This window comes from Dipodomys spectabilis, unplaced genomic scaffold (assembly GCF_019054845.1).
Source record: "Dipodomys spectabilis isolate Male_0828 unplaced genomic scaffold, ASM1905484v1 ptg000030l, whole genome shotgun sequence".
NCBI classification, from domain to species: Eukaryota; Metazoa; Chordata; class Mammalia; order Rodentia; family Heteromyidae; genus Dipodomys; species Dipodomys spectabilis.
The window spans coordinates 7,904,169-7,921,291 of record NW_024870707.1 but is presented as its reverse complement, the minus strand read 5'-3'; the positions used below and the strand labels follow the sequence as shown (position 1 = coordinate 7,921,291).

General features: G+C 49.6%; 1 protein-coding gene across 1 annotated transcript; it reads right to left on the bottom strand.

Moving 5' to 3' along the window:
• Window positions 1-1,011: 1,011 nt before the first annotated feature.
• Window positions 1,012-11,898, bottom strand: Best1 (bestrophin 1). The gene is made up of 10 exons (XM_042675784.1): window positions 11,747-11,898; window positions 9,596-9,690; window positions 8,970-9,203; window positions 7,292-7,446; window positions 6,853-6,930; window positions 5,885-6,037; window positions 5,282-5,362; window positions 4,466-4,617; window positions 1,247-1,880; window positions 1,012-1,050 (listed from the first exon to the last, which is right to left on the bottom strand). Exons 1-10 carry the CDS (start codon window positions 11,896-11,898, stop codon window positions 1,012-1,014), a joined length of 1,773 nt encoding a protein of 590 aa, XP_042531718.1.
• Window positions 11,899-17,123: the final 5,225 nt, after the last annotated feature.

Sequence of the window (17,123 nt, the reverse complement as noted above, 5' to 3'; positions counted from 1 at the left end):
GCTGTTGTGTTTGTGAAATCTGTTTTGTTAAACTTCTTAGTTTAGGAACAATACCAGGTTATAGGTGTGTAAAGTTCACTTAAGACTCCTGCTTCTGAATTAATTGTTCTGAGCTACTTATTTACAGGTACTCATTCCAGCTTAGCTTACATTTTGTTACTGCTGTTGAGGCATTTAGAGGCTGAAGTAGTTACTTAATTTTATTATAACCCTTTAATTCAGACTGATTGGGAACATAATCTTCTGTGTCGGTAGTTGTATGTCTGCACAACCAGATCAGAGTTCAGTGGCATGCACACTGGCAACCAGGTATGCCCCTTAACAAGCATTTAGGTACAGGCTTCATCCCTGTGGAAGATGTAAGAAAGCTGTGAGATTTTTTTTGGGGGGGGGGTGGTTGGTCCTAGGGCTTGAACTCAGGGCCCGGGTGCTATCCCTGGGAGCGTCCTGCTCAAATCTAACATTTCACACTTGGGCCATTCTGGCTTTTTCTGGGTAGTTAGTTCACTGGAGATAATAGTCTCATGGACTTTCCCACCAGTGTTGGCTTCAAACAGCAATCGTAAAATCTGACTCCTGAATAGTTACTACAGATATGAGCCACTGGCGCCCAACAAAGTTAATTTTGTAGAAAAGCTGAGGCAGATTTTGGGCCATCTTTCTTATTCTAGTTGGGATAGTCTAGCCCAAGAAGAACTGAAATTGTTACCCTATGTTACCCTTTGCGTTTCAATCACAAGCCGGGTGTTGTGACCACAAAAATAGCTTACAGATGTAGAAATGGGAAGTCACACTTCCCATACTGTGATTAGAATGGGGTAGAGTTTCTCATTGGGCAGAGAAGTCTAGAATTGGGAACTCTTGACAGCTGGAGGCTTAAGGAAATAGTAAAGTTTTAGAAGTATGGGCAGGATTCCTAAAGCATTAATAAAATAATCCCTACCACCTGCCTGCCTTGCTTCCGGACTGGATTACTTTCCCACCTTGAAGACTAACAAGAGTCACCATCACTTAGACCCTTGGGTACAGTGCATAGAGTCCCAGGCCATTCTGCACAAAATATAAAGAGGGCCCTTTGATAACATTGGCCCACCTGAATCTGGTCTGTCACTTTGGGGCTTCCAGGGGAGTGGTGATAAGATCTTGGGTAGAGTAAACACACCCTCCTAAGTCCATAGTGTGAGGGACCTATGTACCATGCCAGACAACTGGAGGAAGGTTGTTCACAGAGGGGAATGCAATCAACCTGCTTTGGGAGGACATACCTGTTCTCCAAGGCTGAGAAGGGATCTGTGTGATCTTTGAGTATAGTGTGTCGATTTCTTGGTGATTGCTCCAGAAAAGGGTCTCTGAGGTAATTCTTGGGGATCTCTGGCATATGGTTTAGATTAAACTCCACAGTTTTTTTCCTCATGTGACCTTGGTGCGCCATCAAAGTCTCATCATCTGGGAGCAATTCAAAACTTTCCTTGGCCTCAGAAGTCACAGGATTTAAAAGGCTTTGGTCTTCTGTGTCTGTGCCTGCCATACTGTGAAGCCTCAAGGGTACTGATGGCTCTGGGGGAAAGACAATGGGGGTGTGGCTGAGGGGTGTCTGAGGGGCACTGTGGTAGCCTGGCCTCTCATAGAATGAGGCCGCTTTGAGCGCATCCACCCCCTTAAGTCTCCAAGCTTTGCTGTCTTCTTGTCCCCTCGGATGTTGCTTGGCATTGGTGGGCCGGCCCTCCAGGTACGATTCCTTCCTGGACCTTAGTAGCTTGCTCTTGGAGTCTGTCCTGGGAAGACAGTGGTCATGGGACTGCAGCCCTAGGAAGCAGCCAATGATGTCATTGTGCGTGTCCTCCTGGTTTGGCTGAAACTCCATCTCTTCTTTCGGCAGGCTGGCAATAAAAAGAAACGGAGACAGTCAGGTCTGAGTGGGTAGACAAAAGCTGACCTTCCCTCCCTGGGTCTGGAGCCAAAGCCACCCATGCATGTGTGCATGAGCAAATGTGTGTGTGTGTGTGTAATTACTGTTTCACTCAAGACCAGTGTTCTACCACTTGAGCTACAGCTCTGCTTCTGGCTTTTTAGTAGTTCGTCAGAGATCATTTTCACAAACTTTACTGTCCTAGCTAACTTCAAACTACAATCCTCAGATCTCAGCCCCCTGAGTAGCTAGGATTATTGGCATGAGCCACCAGCACCTGGCTCTGTCTTCTTCCAATGAATGGCCCAACTCTCCCTTGACATCCCCGCAACTCCTTCCAGGCCCACTTCTCTCACTATTCTGTCTCCTTCTTGCCCACTGTTAACTTCCAACTCCCCAGCTTGGCATGTAAGAGTTTCTTCCTGCTAAAACCTCTAACCCCAGGCAAGAGGAACTCCTGGTCCCCCTGGGCCATTCACAGTAGGTCCAAGAGTGACAATCTCTTGAGCAAGACAAAGGGATTTGTGGTTCCTCAAGGGATTTTTTTTGGGGGGGGTCTGGTCATGGGGCCTGAACTCGGCCTGGGCGCTGTCCCTCAGCTCTTCAGCTCAAGGCTAGCACTTGAGCTACAGCACCACTTCTGGCTTTTTTCTTATGTGGTGCTGAGGAATCGAACCCAGGGCCTTGAGCATGCAAGGCAAGTACTCTACCACTGAGCCACCTTCCCAGCCCCTCCTCAAGGGATTTTTAGAAGCAACACCTGCCAAGAAAGACATTTGGCTTCTTCGCAGCAGACCTGCTGTGGCCCCAAGACCTTCCCTCTGCAAGAGAGAGCTCACCTACTCCAGAGCGGCCGGCCCTTGCCCACCTCCAAGTCCTCTGTGCTCCAAGGCCTAACTTTAGGCTCAGGAGGCCTCCCACCCACCCAAAGGCAATCTCCATTCTCCATCCTGTCCCTAGCATTCTCTTTTCTATGCCTTGTTCCCAGAGTTTGAGGCCTTGAGTATTACTACACACTTGTGTGTTCCTTGCAGGCAACATCTATGCACTGTTTATTCTGTCATCTACCCTCCCCACCCTAACCTTCAAATGTGGGGGTGCAGACAATGGAAGGCTCCAAGGCAACCTGCAGAAATGTTTCTGACCTAAGCAAACTGAAATGGGACTTGGCAGAGGAAATTGGGTCAGTACTGGGGCCTGAACTCAGGGCCCAAGCACCGTTTCTTAGCTTTTTCACTCAAGGCTATTGGTACTCTACCACTTGAACCGCAACTCCAATTCCAGCTCTTTGGTGGCTAGAGAGAAGGGTCTTACGGACTTTCCTATCTAGGCTGGCTTTGAACTGCAATCCTCAGATATCAGTCTCCTAAGGAGCTAGGATCATAGACACAAGCCACCAGTGTCTGGCTTGCAAAGTGTACCTAGGAGGTGCTGAATGGCCCCGCTCCTGTTAAGCTCCCAGTTTGTCAGAAAGCAAAGATCAGGACAGAGTCAGGGAACAGGTTCTAAGCTCCCACTGGGTGCTCAGCTGCCCTTGAGCATGTCTCTTTTCTCTCTGGGCCTCAGTTGTGGTATAAGAATGCAATGGTTGGGGCTGGGAAGGTGGCTCAGTGGTAGAGCACTTGCCTTGCATGCATGAGGCCCTGGGTTCTATTCCTTAGCACCACATAAGCAAAAAGGAAAAAGCTGGAAGTGGTGCTGTGGCTCAAGTGGTAGAGTGCTAGCCTTGAGCTGAAGAGCTGAGGGACAGCGCCCAGGCCCAGAGTTCAGGCCCCATGACCGGACCAAAAAAAGAATGCAATGGTTGCAGGGCGTGGTGGCTCAGGCCTGTAATCCTAGCTACTCAGGAGGCTAAGATCTGAGGATCATGGTTCAAAGTCAGCTCAGGCAGAAAAGGCCATGAGATTCTTATCTCCAATAAGCCACTCAGAAAACTGGAAGTGGTGCTGTGGCTCAAGTGGAATAGTGCTAGCCTTGAGCTGAAGAGCTGAGACACAGCACCCAGGCTCAGAGTTCAAGCCCCATGACCGACAAAAGAAAAAAAAAATGCGATGGTGGGACTGGGAATGTGGCTTAGTGGTAGAGTGCCTGTCTAGCATACTGAAGCCCTAAGTTCGATTCCTCAGTACCACATAAACAGAAAAAGGCAGAAGTGGTGTTGTGGCTCAAGTGGTGGAGTGCTAGCTTTGAGCAAAAGATGCTCAAGGACAGTGCCCAGGCTGTGAGTTCAAGCCCCAGGACTGGCAAAAAAAAAAAAAAAAGAATGTGATGGTAGAGGCAGACATACCGGGCTCAAATGTGCCCTTTGCTAGCTATGTGGCTTTGGACCAGACAACTTAGCTAACCTCTTTGAACTTGTACCTAATTGTCTGAAAACTGGAGATAACAAACTAGCATAATTGGGCAGGAAAAACAAAGACATGTTTCTAAAGAGCCTCCTATATTGCCTGGCCCTTAGTAGGCATCTTAACTATATATTATTAACAAAGGCTATTCTAAGTTGCTAAGCAACCTGCACCTCAGGGATTTCCCACCCAAGTTTCTGGCACAGCTCACCTGATATTGAAGGTAGAACCCAAAAAGGAAGGTTGGCGTGACTGAGCAGAGGCAGCCGTGTAGGGGGGATGAGGTTCCATCTCATTCCAGTACATGTCCCGTTCCAAAGGAGGCAAGTCCTGGTGCATTTCATCCACAGACAACAAGGACACCTGGTCTCCAGAGACAGAGGGGGCAATCCAATAGACAGTTCAGCCTGGGCAGTACCATGCACTTACCTATGACTTAGTGAAGTTACTTTTCTTTCCCCCCCTCTGTGGATCTACCTCAACAGATGCTTCCTTCTATCCTCAGAAGTGGAGATGAGCCTAACAGTGACTCACACCTGTAATCCTAGCTACTTGGAAACTTGATATTGAGAGGATCGTGTTTCCAGGCCAGCCTGGGCAGAAAAGTTCACAGAAATCCCCCATCTCAACCAAGAAGAAAACTGGGTGCAGTGGTACACGCCTGCCATCCCAGCTATGTAAGAAGCACAAATAGGAGTACTGTAGTCCAAGCCAGCCCAGGCAAAAAGTGAGACCCTACTAGAAAAACAATAAAAGCACAAAGGACTAAGGGCATGGCTCAAATAAATGGCAGGGCATCTATCTAGCAAGTGTAAAGCCTTGAGTTTAAATCTCAGTGCTAACACACACGCACACACATACACTGAGTTGAGGTGAGAATTCTGTGAGCGAATGATTGGCTATGAAGGGGGTTGGGATTGGGCACAGTTCACTATAAGGCATCCTACAGAACTGTGGGGGATCACCCTCCTCCTTGGGTCCAGCTTGGGACGGCTCCATAATGTGTCCTCCCTCCCTTCCCCCATACCTGCAAGTTCCTGTCAATGATCCAGTTGGTCTCAAAATCATCATCATCCTCTCCAAAGGGGTTGATGAGCTGCTCTGCCACCTTGGGGGACAGATGGGACCCTGGGAACCCTGAGTCAAACCTCCTGAAGCTCTGTTCCCCATTCTTTTTTTTTTTTTTTTTTTTTTTTGGTCATGGGGCTTGAACTCAGGGCCTGGGCGCTGTCCTTCAGCTCTTCAGCTCAAGGCTAGCACTCTACCACTTGAGCCACAGCGTCACTTCTGTTTTTCTGAGTGGTTTATTGGAGATAAGAGTTTCACAGCTTTTCCTGCCCAAGCTGGCTTTGAACCGTGATCCTCAGATCTCAGCCTCCTCAGTAGCTAGGATTACAGGTGTGAGCCACCAGCACCCGGCTCTGTTCCTCATTCTTAATGCTTAGAGCCTATCATCTCCACATCCGTCTGACATGGTGTCTTCAAAGCCACAGCATATGGCCAGGGGCCAGGGGCTCAGGCCTGTAATCCTAGCTACTGACTCAGGAGGCTGAGATATGAAGATCAGGGTTCACCTGGCTGTGACCACTCCAGTCAGGGTCCCGGCCTGGTGAGTGTGGGAAGGACTCACCTTCAGCCAGCCCATGTAGAAGAAGAACTGCAGGAATGTGTACAGAGGCACAATGAGGTCCATCTCATGGCCTGGGTAGGCCTTGGCTGGGTTCAGAAATTGCCGCCCCACTAGACAAGCCAGGAAAAAGCTGTACACTGCCACTGTCACCACCTGGAGGGGATGGGGGCGGGGGGGGGGGGGGAGGGGGAGAAGGCCTGAGCAGGGACTTCCCAGATTAAAGAGTTCTCAGGATGAGAGTCTTAAGCTTTGTTCTGACTTTCACCCGGTTTCTCCTCTTTAAGATGGGTACCAATGGTTCTGCCTATAATCTTAGCTACCCAAGAGGCTGGGATCCAGAGAATTACAGTGAGACTCTAGCTCCAATTAATCAGAAAAAATGCCAGACTGGCCAGGCGCTGGTGGCTCACACCTGTCATCCTAGCTACTCAGGAGGCTGAGATTGGAAGATCGAGGTTCAAAGCCAGCCTGGGCAGGAAAGTCAGTGAGTCTTATCTCCAATAAACCACCAGAAAACCACAAGTGGCGCTGTGGCTCAATTGGTAGAGCTCTCGCCTGGAGCTGAAGAGCTGAGGGACAGCGCTCAGGCCCAGAGTTCAAGCCCCATGACCAACAAAAAAAATGCCAGACTGGAGGCATGGTTAATGGCATAGCATGCCAGCTGTGAGTGAGAATGTTGAATGAACACTTAAGGCCCTCAGTTCAAACCTCAGTTACCCCCCCCCACACACACACACACAGCTCCAACACACACACACAGATGAAGATAATTAGTGTCTCTACGAGGCTGAACCAGGCAAGAACCTGAATGCTTTGGACTTGGCATGAAATAGAACCTTCACATTCCAGACACAGCTGCCAGCATGAGCTCCCTCACCCCGCCCCCAGCCTCTAGATGAGTCCACTTCCTGGGGGCTTCCTGGCCTCCATTTCCTAAAGGAACGCGCCGTCACCAGCCTAGCTCTCACCTGCGTGTACACTAGTGGGACACTGATCCAGTCATAGGCATACAGGTGTCCACACTGAGTTCTCAAGGTGCTCATCTCCTAGGGGGCAGAAAAGGAAGGAAGCATGGGGTTCTGATACTGCCTGTTCCCTCAAGCTCATCTTCAGCTCTTCCTAGTCCGGTGTTCATGGAACAAAGCTGACTTTGTTGCCACAAACTGTTCATTAACCTCCCTCTGCCAGTTTCCTTATCTAGCACCAAGGAGCCAGGATGTCACAGGCTCACATAGAGAGGCATGGAGGGGGGCATTTGGAGAAGGGCCATCTTGGGCTGTGGAATCCTGTGAGGAAAAGAGGAAGATCCTCAGGGGGGCTGCAGCTTTCTCTGTGGAGGAAATCTTGTTCTACCAGAGGCACCACCCTTCCGGCTGCATCCCAGCCCCATCTGTGTAATGGGCTCACGTTCAGCAGGCTCTGGAGCAGAATGGGGTCCCGGATTCGACCTCCAAGCCAGGCCTTCATGGACAGGTTGGCAAACCACACCCAGGGCACCCAGAACATGTTGTGTGACAGGCTCAACTTCTCCAACTGCTTGTATTCTGCATGGGTCATAAAGCCTGCAGAGAAGAGCGAAGACAGCAACAGACGGGAGGAACTGCGGAAGAGGTGACTGGCACTAAGGCCCTTCTGAGCCCATAAGGATATGTGTACTTCTTTATTATCCTCTTTCTTTTTTATATTTTTAATTAAAATTTTTAGTTATTCTAAAGATGATGTACAAAGGGGTTAACAGTTACATAAGTCAAGTGAAGAATACATTTCTTCTTCTTTTTTTTTTTTTGTAGGTCATGGATAAAGATGATGTACAAAGGGGTTAACAGTTACATAAGTCAAGTGAAGAATACATTTCTTCTTCTTTTTTTTTTTTTTGTAGGTCATGGAGCTTGAACTCTGGGCCTGAGCTCTGTCCCTCAGCAATTCAGCTCAAGGCTAGCATTCTACTGCTTGAGCTACAGCGCCACTTCCGGTTTTCTGGTGGTTTATTGGAGATAAGAATTTCACGGACTTTCCTGCCCAGGCTGACTTTGAACTGTGATCCTCAGATCTCAGCCTCCTGAGTAGCTAGGATTACAGATGTGAACCACTGGCTCCCAGCTGAGTACATTTCTTTATGGATGATGTCATCCCTTCCCTTGCTCTCACCCAGTTCTTCCCTCCCATCCCCACCCACAAGTTGTATAGTTTCATTTTTAACAGTGTCTAGTAAGTCTCACTGCTGCATTTGTTCACCCTTTGTCCCTCCATTTCTCTTCCTTCTTTCCTTCCTTCCTTCCTTCCTTCCTTCCTTCCTTCCTTCCTTCCTTCCTTCCTTCCTCTCTCCCCCTCCCTCTCTCTCTTTCTTTTTTTTCCAGTCCTAGGGCTTGAACTCAGAGCCTGGGTGTTGTCCCTGAGCTTCTTTTGCTCAAAGCTAGCACTCTACCACTTGAGCCACAGTGCCACTTCCGGCTTTTTCTGTTTATGTGGTACTGAGGAATCAAATCCAGAGCTTTAAGTATGCAAAACTAGCATTCTACCACTGAGCCACATTTCCAGCCCCTTATCCTCCATTTCCATGCACCTCCTTACCCTCCCAAAGACAGATAAATGAACGAACAAGACAAAAGGAAAAGCAAACAAAACCAGCAAATGGAAAACAAAAATCTCTTCCATTTTCTGGAGATTATTCTCTTTCTTTGAACAAATACATTGCCATCTGCTGATTTTGGCTGAGCACGAGGGTCAGGCTGTGTTAATGTCCAGAGTCAACTTAAGGCAAGGCCTCCCCAGAGATCGGAACAGAGTGAGGCAGATCCTAGACCCTCAATCCTTTCCCAAGCCCCCAGGGCTCCTTCCCTTATCACAGGAAAGTCCTTGACCCTGCTTCAAACCCTGGCCTGGCCCCACTTTCCAGCTCATGCCCCGCCCCCAGATGTTGGCCCCACCCCCTTGCCCTCCACTCAATCCTCAAATCTGAGAGGCTCTGGCTCCACCCACCGTCAGCTCCCGTTAGCCACTCAGGCTCTGGCCCCGCCCACCCACCTACTTGTGTCCCGCCCGCACAGCCTCAGCCCCGCCCGCGCGGCCACGCCCACGCGCCCACCTGCGTGCACCAGGTGCTGGAGGCTGGGGAAGCGCTTGTAGACGGCGGTGCTGACGCTGCGCAGGATGAGCGCGCTGCCCAGGTTGGCGTAGCGGATGAGTGTGCGCCGCAGCAGCCGGCCCTGCTCGTCCTTGCCCTCCACGAAGCCCGACACCTGGCTCATGAGGCGATCGAGCCACGGCACGTTCTCATACTGGTTCCACCAGCGGGTCACCACCAGCGCCACGTAAAAACCTGGGGCACGCGGGGCGAGGGGCCAGGCTGTGGCCAGAGACCGGCGCCGGCTGAGGCCTGGCTTCCTCCATCTTTCTGATGACAGCGGCCCAGCCCAGCCTTCCTGGCATGGGGAGGCAATCAAAGCCTCCTTTCCTGAAGGCCCGCAAGCCTCGGTTGCTGGGGCCCCAGAAATCCTACAGACAGCTGCCAGCTGCCGGCGGGGGCTCCAGGCTCCTCCCTTGAGCGCCAACAGCAAGACAGCCTTCCTAATACCTACCTTTACCTGAGGGACACAGAGGCACTCCTGACTCCCTCCTGCCCTCCTTTCCCAGCTCCTCCTGGTCAGCCCCAGGGTCTAGGTGGAGCCTGCAGAGGCCTAGGGCCGGGGGCCAGCCGAAGGGAGCACTCACCCAACACGAAGGAAATGGGGATGAGCTGAATGTAGCTGTCACAATGCAGAGCCAGCTTCTCAAACAGGAGCTGCTGGTCCTGGGTGAGAGCCAGCCTGGGGGCAGGGCATGGGGGTGAGTGGGCACGGTGAGGAGATGGTAGGTCCAGCTGTCCCTTCCACGAGGCCTGGACCCAGAGCCCTTCCTCTACCTGAGCCAGGACAAATGACAGCAGGTGATAAGCCGGCCCTAGTGCAATTCCTGCACAAATCCTCCTCTGACCATTGACCGAGGAGTAGAAAGATGGGCCAGCTATGGGCAACAGAGATCCTTTTTAAAAATCAAGGAGCCAGCATTCAAAATCAGGTTGAAATTGATCTGGAGAATAGTGATTCAAAGCAGAAAAGTCCATCAAACACCATCGCCAATTAACTAGCACAACTGCAAGACCAGAGGCATGTCTCAAGTGGTAGAATGCCAGCGTTGAGTGAAAAAGTTCAGGGATAGTGCCTAGACCCTGAGTTCAAGCTCCAGTACTGAGACCATAAAGAAGAAGAAGAAAGAGGAGGGGATGGGGACAGGAGGAGGAAGAAGAAGAAAGGAAGGGAGGGCCAGTAAACTGCTCTTAAAAAAAAAAAAAAAAAAAAAGCCGGGCGCTGGTGGCTCACGCCTGTAATCCTAGCTACTCAGGAGGCTGAGATCTGAGGATCGCGGTTCAAAGCCAGCCCGGGCAGGAGAGACCATGAGACTCCTAATCTCCAATAAACCACCGGAAAACCGGAAGTGGCGCTGTAGCTCAAGTGGTAGAGCGCTTGCCTTGAGCTGAAGAGCTGAGGGACAGCGCCCAGGCCCAGAGTTAAAGCCCCACGACCCACAAAAAAAAAAAAAAAACTCAGACTGGGGCTGGGAATGTGGCTTAGTGGTAGAGTGCTTGCCTAGCATGCATGAAGCCCTGAGTTCCATTCCTCAGTACCATATAAACAGAAAATGTCAGAAGTGGTGCTGTGGCTCAAGTGGTAGAGTGCTAACCTTAAGCAAAAGAAGCTCAGGACAGAGCCCAGGCCCTGAGTTCAAGCCCCAAACAAACAAACAAAACTCAGACTGGCTGAGATGGTGTGGGGTCCTATGAACTCTTGCCTGGCTGGCTTGAACCATGATCCTCTCAATCTCAACTTCCTGAATAGTGAGGAGATGGGCATGAAGCTACCCCACCAGGATGTTACTTATTTTGGTAAAAAGTCTTTCCAAAAAAAAAAATCTAGGCAGGCACTGATGCTCATGATGCTCACACCCATGACCAACAATAAAATAATAAAATAATTCTAGGTATTCGATAGTTTCCAATACATTTTAGTCATTAATATACTTTCTCACCTTAAAATGTACCATATATTCTGCAGTTGTATTCATCCTTCTCTCCTACATTTCATTGTTTAGTTTTATCAAAATATATGTGTGTATATATATATATATACATGTATGTGTGTATATATATATATATATATATCTTTGTGTGTGTGTGTGTGTGTGTGTGTGTGTGTGTACTGGTTCTGGGGCTTGAACTGAGGCCTGAGCTTTTTTTGCTCAAGGTTAGCACTTAACTACTAGACCCACAGCTCCACTTCCGGCTTTTCAGTGGGTCTTTAAAATTTATTTTATTGTTATTGTAAAGGTGATGTACAGAAGATTTAGGCTGACTTTGAACCATGATCCTCAGATCTTAGCCTCCTGAGTAGCTAGGGTTACAAGCGTGATCTACCAGCACCTAATGAAGTACATATCTATTTAAAATGCACAGTCAGAGCCTGAAAGCCTGTATGAGAGACTCATAAAATGGGCAGACCTGGTGAGACTAGCTCAAGCCTGAGGTACAGAATGCTCCCTGGTTTGGAAAAGGGCTTGAGGTGCTCCTAACCTCAAGCTCCTAACTTATCTTCCTAGTCTGATTTTTGTGTTTTGTTCTTCTTGTGTTGGGAATGTAAATCCAGGCACTGTGCATGTTCTAGGTGACACCTCAACCCTCAGTCTGACTTCTTGTCTCTCATCAGCTCTCCAAGGCTTGGCCAAGATGTCAGCGCAGCCTTATAGCTAACTGGCACTGACTGGGAGAAGCCTCAAACTTGCCCTAGCCCCCTTCCTCCCAGGCCCAGGCTGCAGCCCCACCACTCATACCTGTAGATGAAGCGGATGGCATAGTAGCAGAACAGAAAGATGAGGAACTCGCCATAGAGCAGCTTGTAGATGCTGCCCCTCCAGCACAGCAGCAGGCGCCAGAAGGAGCCCAGACGGGCATTGGCTACTTGGTTTGTATAGGTGATGGTCATGGCCAGGCACCGGGCTGCTGCGGATGCACCTGGGTCCTGGTGAACAAGCAGATGGTGACTTTGGTAGAGATCGGGAGCCAACTTCCTACCTGGGAGGCTTGTGTGACTTTGGCCAGGATCCTGCCCCGGGCCTTGACTTTGGGAGAGGAATGAGGTGGGAACCCAGGAAATCAAAGCCAGAGGCTGCCTCCCCAGCCTTGGCAGGGAAACCCAGGCCTGTGAATTGCTAGGGACCTCTAAGTTGTACGATGATGTAGGCTTTGAGCTCAGCTGCTCAGAGCCAGGCAGGGTTCTGACTTTGTCTTGTTCACCAACTCCCCCACGCTCCCTCAGCCTCTGAAGTGAGACATAGGCAAGGGCCCAGTCAGTCTTCGTCACTGTGTCCCTATTCCTAGCACAGGGCCTGGCTAGAGAGGATGTCCACTAGTGACCTCACGGTCTTTCCACTTGCTGATTCAGCTACCTAGAGGGTAGCATGGCTCATTCCCACTTCAGGTCACCTCTCCTCAAAAAGGATCCCCCCCCAATCATCCTACTGAGAATGATGCCACATCGCCACCAGCCTGTCCTCTTGGCTGGCCTGATTTTCAACACAGCATGTGTCCCGACACAAAATTCTATTAGACAGGATATCTGCATGCAGTTTGCCATGTGTGTCTCTTCCCACCAGAAGCTTCCATGTGTTCGCAGAGCAGATCCTCAGTAAAAACTCATGAAAGCAATAATTGACCCTTTCCCCCTCCTCCATTTGTTTTTAATGCTACCCCAAACTGGCTATTTTCCCTGGGCCTTGAACACACCAAGGTAATTCCCACCCAGGACCTTTTCACACCCCCAGGTGCTGCCCGTGCATACGCAAGGGAAGTCATCCATCCCGTAAAGGCTTCAAAGCACTAGCCCTTTCTACCCAGGGTACCCCTACTCACAGGTAGGGCTCCAGGCTGCTTGAGTGATCCCACGAAAGGTCTGGCCACTGGGATGACCGGACTCTCTGAGACCCTGTGGCCAGTGCCCCTACCCACACTTAGAAGCCAGCACTGCCCACGTCCATGTGTACCAAGGGGTCAGCTGATGGCATAAACCAGGGCCTCCACAAAGACTCCCTTATCTTGGCTCCTTTTCTTGTAATCTGCTCAGAAGCAGCAGCCAGCACAGCCTGGCCAAGGCCCCTCTAATTCCTTCCTGGGGGAGTCCCCCTAAGACCACGGCTAGAATCTGGGACAACATTCCCAGCCACGGCCCTGGAATCCAAGAGTTTGAGTCTGCACCCACAATCTCCTGTCCTGACCCCTGAGATCTTGCAGGGAAGAAGTGGGGGGAGGGGGGCAGGGCTGAGCCTCAGGCCTCATCTCCTGTGTCAGAGCTGCCTGGGGACAGGGCTTTGGCAGTCTCATTGGTCATGCAAAAGCCAATCTGGGTTATAATGAGAAGTCCTGGCTTCTGTGTGCTGTCTTTGGGCCAGCCTCCTCTCCTCTTTGCCTCAGTGTCCCCGTGTGAAACGGTTGGTAGTGTTACTTTGGAATTTCATCATGTAAGAGTGATAGAATTCTGCACACAAGGGTGAGGAGCTCTGATTGGCTGATGGTGACATCACAGGCCTCTCAGGCTGTGATTGGTTGGAAGGGCTGGTTAGGCGGGGCTTCAGAGCTAGGGTAGGCGACCAGGGGCTGAGAGCCCAGTCTAAAGAGCCCTCTTGGGTGATCTGATGGGTGTGTCCAGGGGCTTGTGCTGCGGGCTCCCAGCCACCCAGAGCAGACCGCCAAGGGTGTAGATCCCCAGGGGTGCAGATCTCTAAGGGAGGCAGTTAGCATCTGAAGCTTATTTGATCCGTTACTCCCCTTCCAGACTTCTTCTAAGGCTCTGGTGGTATTTACAACTTGCTCATCTTACATTGTTAAAACCTCAGTTCTGAGCAGCTGCGTGGCTGGTCTACAGGGTGTGTATGAAACTTGCTGCTTCTCTACAATCAGCTCCTGAATTTTTTCCAAGCACTACAGGGGTTTGGGGTGTGAGTGGTTTGGGGACTGCATTTCCAAAGGTCCTGATTTACAACCCTGAGCCTTAAAATGAATCCTCTCTCCTCTCCCTTCTTTTCCCCTTCCTCTGCCCACTCTCAGTCAGACATAGTTGCTAAGTGGGCTGAGTTGCAGGTGATATTTGCATATTTTTTGCCTTTATAATATATACATATAACTGTTTCATAATGGCCTTGGTTGATTACTTTTCATTCATTTTGGGGCTAGCTCTGGAGTTTGAACTCAAGACTCTTCCTTAGTGTTTACTACTGGAGTAAACACTAAGATTGATGCTTGAGCCACATCTCCGCTTGGGGCTTTTTGGTGGTTAGTTGGACATGAGTCTCATGGACTTTCTTGTCCTAGCTGGCTTCAAACCAAAGATCCTCAGATCTTATTCTCCTGAATAGCTAGGAGCCCAGCTAATACCTACATTTTTTAAAAATTAAAGTTAAAATATGTGCCTGGTTCTATGCCTGGAGTAACTCACCTGACTGTATTTGTTATGGAGAGCCCTTGTTTGGCAAATGAGGACCTGAGTTCCAGCCTCTATACTGCCAAAACCAACCCCTCAAAAAAAAAAAAAAAAAAACTATACACACAAAAGACAACAACAATAAATCTAGAAGTTTATTTTATTAATTTTCAGCAGCTCAATCCTGTAACCCTAAATACTCAGGAGGTACAGAGCAGAAGTAGATGATCTGGCAAAAAAAAAAAAAAAAAAAAGCCAGGCGCCGGTGGCTCACGCCTGTAATCCTAGCTACTCAGGAGGCTGAGATCTGAGAATCATGGTTTAAAGCCAGCCCAGGCAGGAAAGTCTGTGAGACTCTTATCTCTAATACACTACTAGAAAACCGGAAATGATGCTGTGGTTCAAGCAGTAGAGCGCTGGCCTTGAGCTGAAGAGTGCAGGGAAAATGCCCAGGCCCAGAGTTCAAGCTCCATGACTGACAAAAAAAAAAAAAAGGTCCACAAGACTCCATCTCCATTATTGTCTGGATGCAGTGGTACACGCCTGCCATCCTAGCTGTGGGAGTAGCACAATGGCTGGGCACACAGGTGTGCACTTGTCATCCCCAGTAACACAGGAAAGCACAAGTAGATGGATCATAGCACAGGCCAGTCTTCATATGAAGGCAGCTGCCCACCAGTGTGTCAGTCAGACCCCTTTTTGCCAATGGTTTCATCAAGAAGACTCTGCCAGAGGAACCATATTATAAGAATAAGATATTGAAAAAAGAAGCAGGTGCATAAGTGTGTCTCTGTGTCCGGGTCTGTGTACTCACAACTATTCTGTCCAGTGTGTGTGTGTGTGTGTGTGTGTGTGTGTGTGTGAGTGTGTGTCCCAGGGCTAGCCACATACCTGATAAAGGATGATGATGAAAGGAGGTTAATGCCAAGAGAGTTAGTGCCAAGTAACAGGGCATGCTAGATTGGCATTATATAACCTTTTGGCTGTACGCTGGAGCCCATGATTCAGAGCTTTGGGCACTTCAGATGTACACGTATGATTTGTGTGTCGACTCTCATACTTGGCTAAGTTGGGAAAAAATAACAAGTGCAAAAAGCGGCTGGAGGCATGGCTCAAATGGAAGATCACCTTCCTGGCAAGTTCCATCTCTAGTCTGTCCCCCTCCCCCTGGGGGGGAAAAAAAAGAATTGGTAAAATCAGGTTTCTGCTTTCCCTGTAGTGTCCACGGGAGGGCGCACGTGATTAGTTGGTTCTTGCTGAGGAACCGTATAGCTGGTCAGTGTCTAGGCAAACTGAGCCGGTGTTGCAAGGTTCTGTCAGCAGCTACAGAGACACAGATACTCTGGAGTATCTAACTTCCTTTTTCCCAGAATGCCAGGATTCTAGGCACTAATAATCCAGGACCACTTACCAGAGGTTCCTGTGTCCCTGCCCCTCTCAGATGCCTTAGGAGGTCCGCAGACATATCCCATGAGCAGCTTCTATTGGCCCCACCCCAGCGCTGAGAACAGTACAAGCCACTGTCCCTCCCACCAGCTGGCAGCCCTCAGGCATATGGTAAAGCCTGAGCCAAGGACCAAATGACCCAACCTGTACTGGGACAAAGGGCTAAAAGATTGAGCCTGTAAGACTGGTATCCTGCCAGACACAGATGGCTCACACCTGTAATCCACCTATTCAGGAGGCTGAGATTTGAGGATCACAGTTTGAAGCCAGACAGGGCAGGAAAGTGAGACTCATCTTCAGGTAGCCACTAAAGCATTGGAAGTGGAGCTGTGGCTCAAGTGGTAGAGTATCCGCCTTGAGCAAAGAAGCCAAATGAGATGGAGAGGCCTTGTGTTCAAGCCCTAATACTGGCACACAAAAAGGAAGAGCTGGGCACTGGTGCACTCCTAGCTAGGCTATAATCCTAGGGCTGAGATCTGAGAATCACGGTTTGAAGCCAGCCCAGGCAGGAAAGTCCATGAGACTTTTCTCTCGAATAAACTTCTCAGAAGAAGAGGTAAGTGGTGCTATGCTTCAAGTGGTAGAGCACTAGACTTGAACACAAAAAGGCTCAGGGACAGTGCCCGGGCCCAGAGTTCAAGCCCTAGGACTGGTGCGAAAGGAAGAAGAAAGAAAGAGAGAGAGAATGGTACCTAATTCACAGTGACCTTCAGTTTCTGTTCTACAAAGTAATTGTTCAGCCAAACATCCCTGGTGCCAGAACAGAACTATTCTCACTCCTGCCTCCAAGAATCCATAGTCAAATGAAAGCCAGGAAAATACTTAAATACCTCAAACACAGAATGACAGAGCCTAAGATCTGTGCCAAATTCATAGAGGTCAATGAAACTTTTACAGAGAAAGGAGCATTGGAACTGGGTCCTTGAAGCATGAATAGGAGTCTGCCAAAGTTCAAAGTCTTCCTTGGCTAATGTTGCAGAGCTATCAATGACTTGGGGCTGAAACCTCAATCTTCTCATTCTTGGGTTCAGTGCCTTTTTATTCCCCCTTAGACTTCTGCAGCAGACAGGAGTTTCCGAGATGGAAAAGGGGAGCCTGTTAGGCTGTTAGAGTTGAAGGGAGGCCTGAGGAATGGAGGATTCATGGCAGAGGCTTTGACTATGGCTGAAGCTGCTCACTAGTGCCCCTGATAGCCAGCTGTGTCTGGGGCAGGCAGAGCAGAACCAAGAAGATGGAGGTTCCAGAGCAGAATGTTAGGCCCATCTCCCTTAGGATCACCATAGCAACAG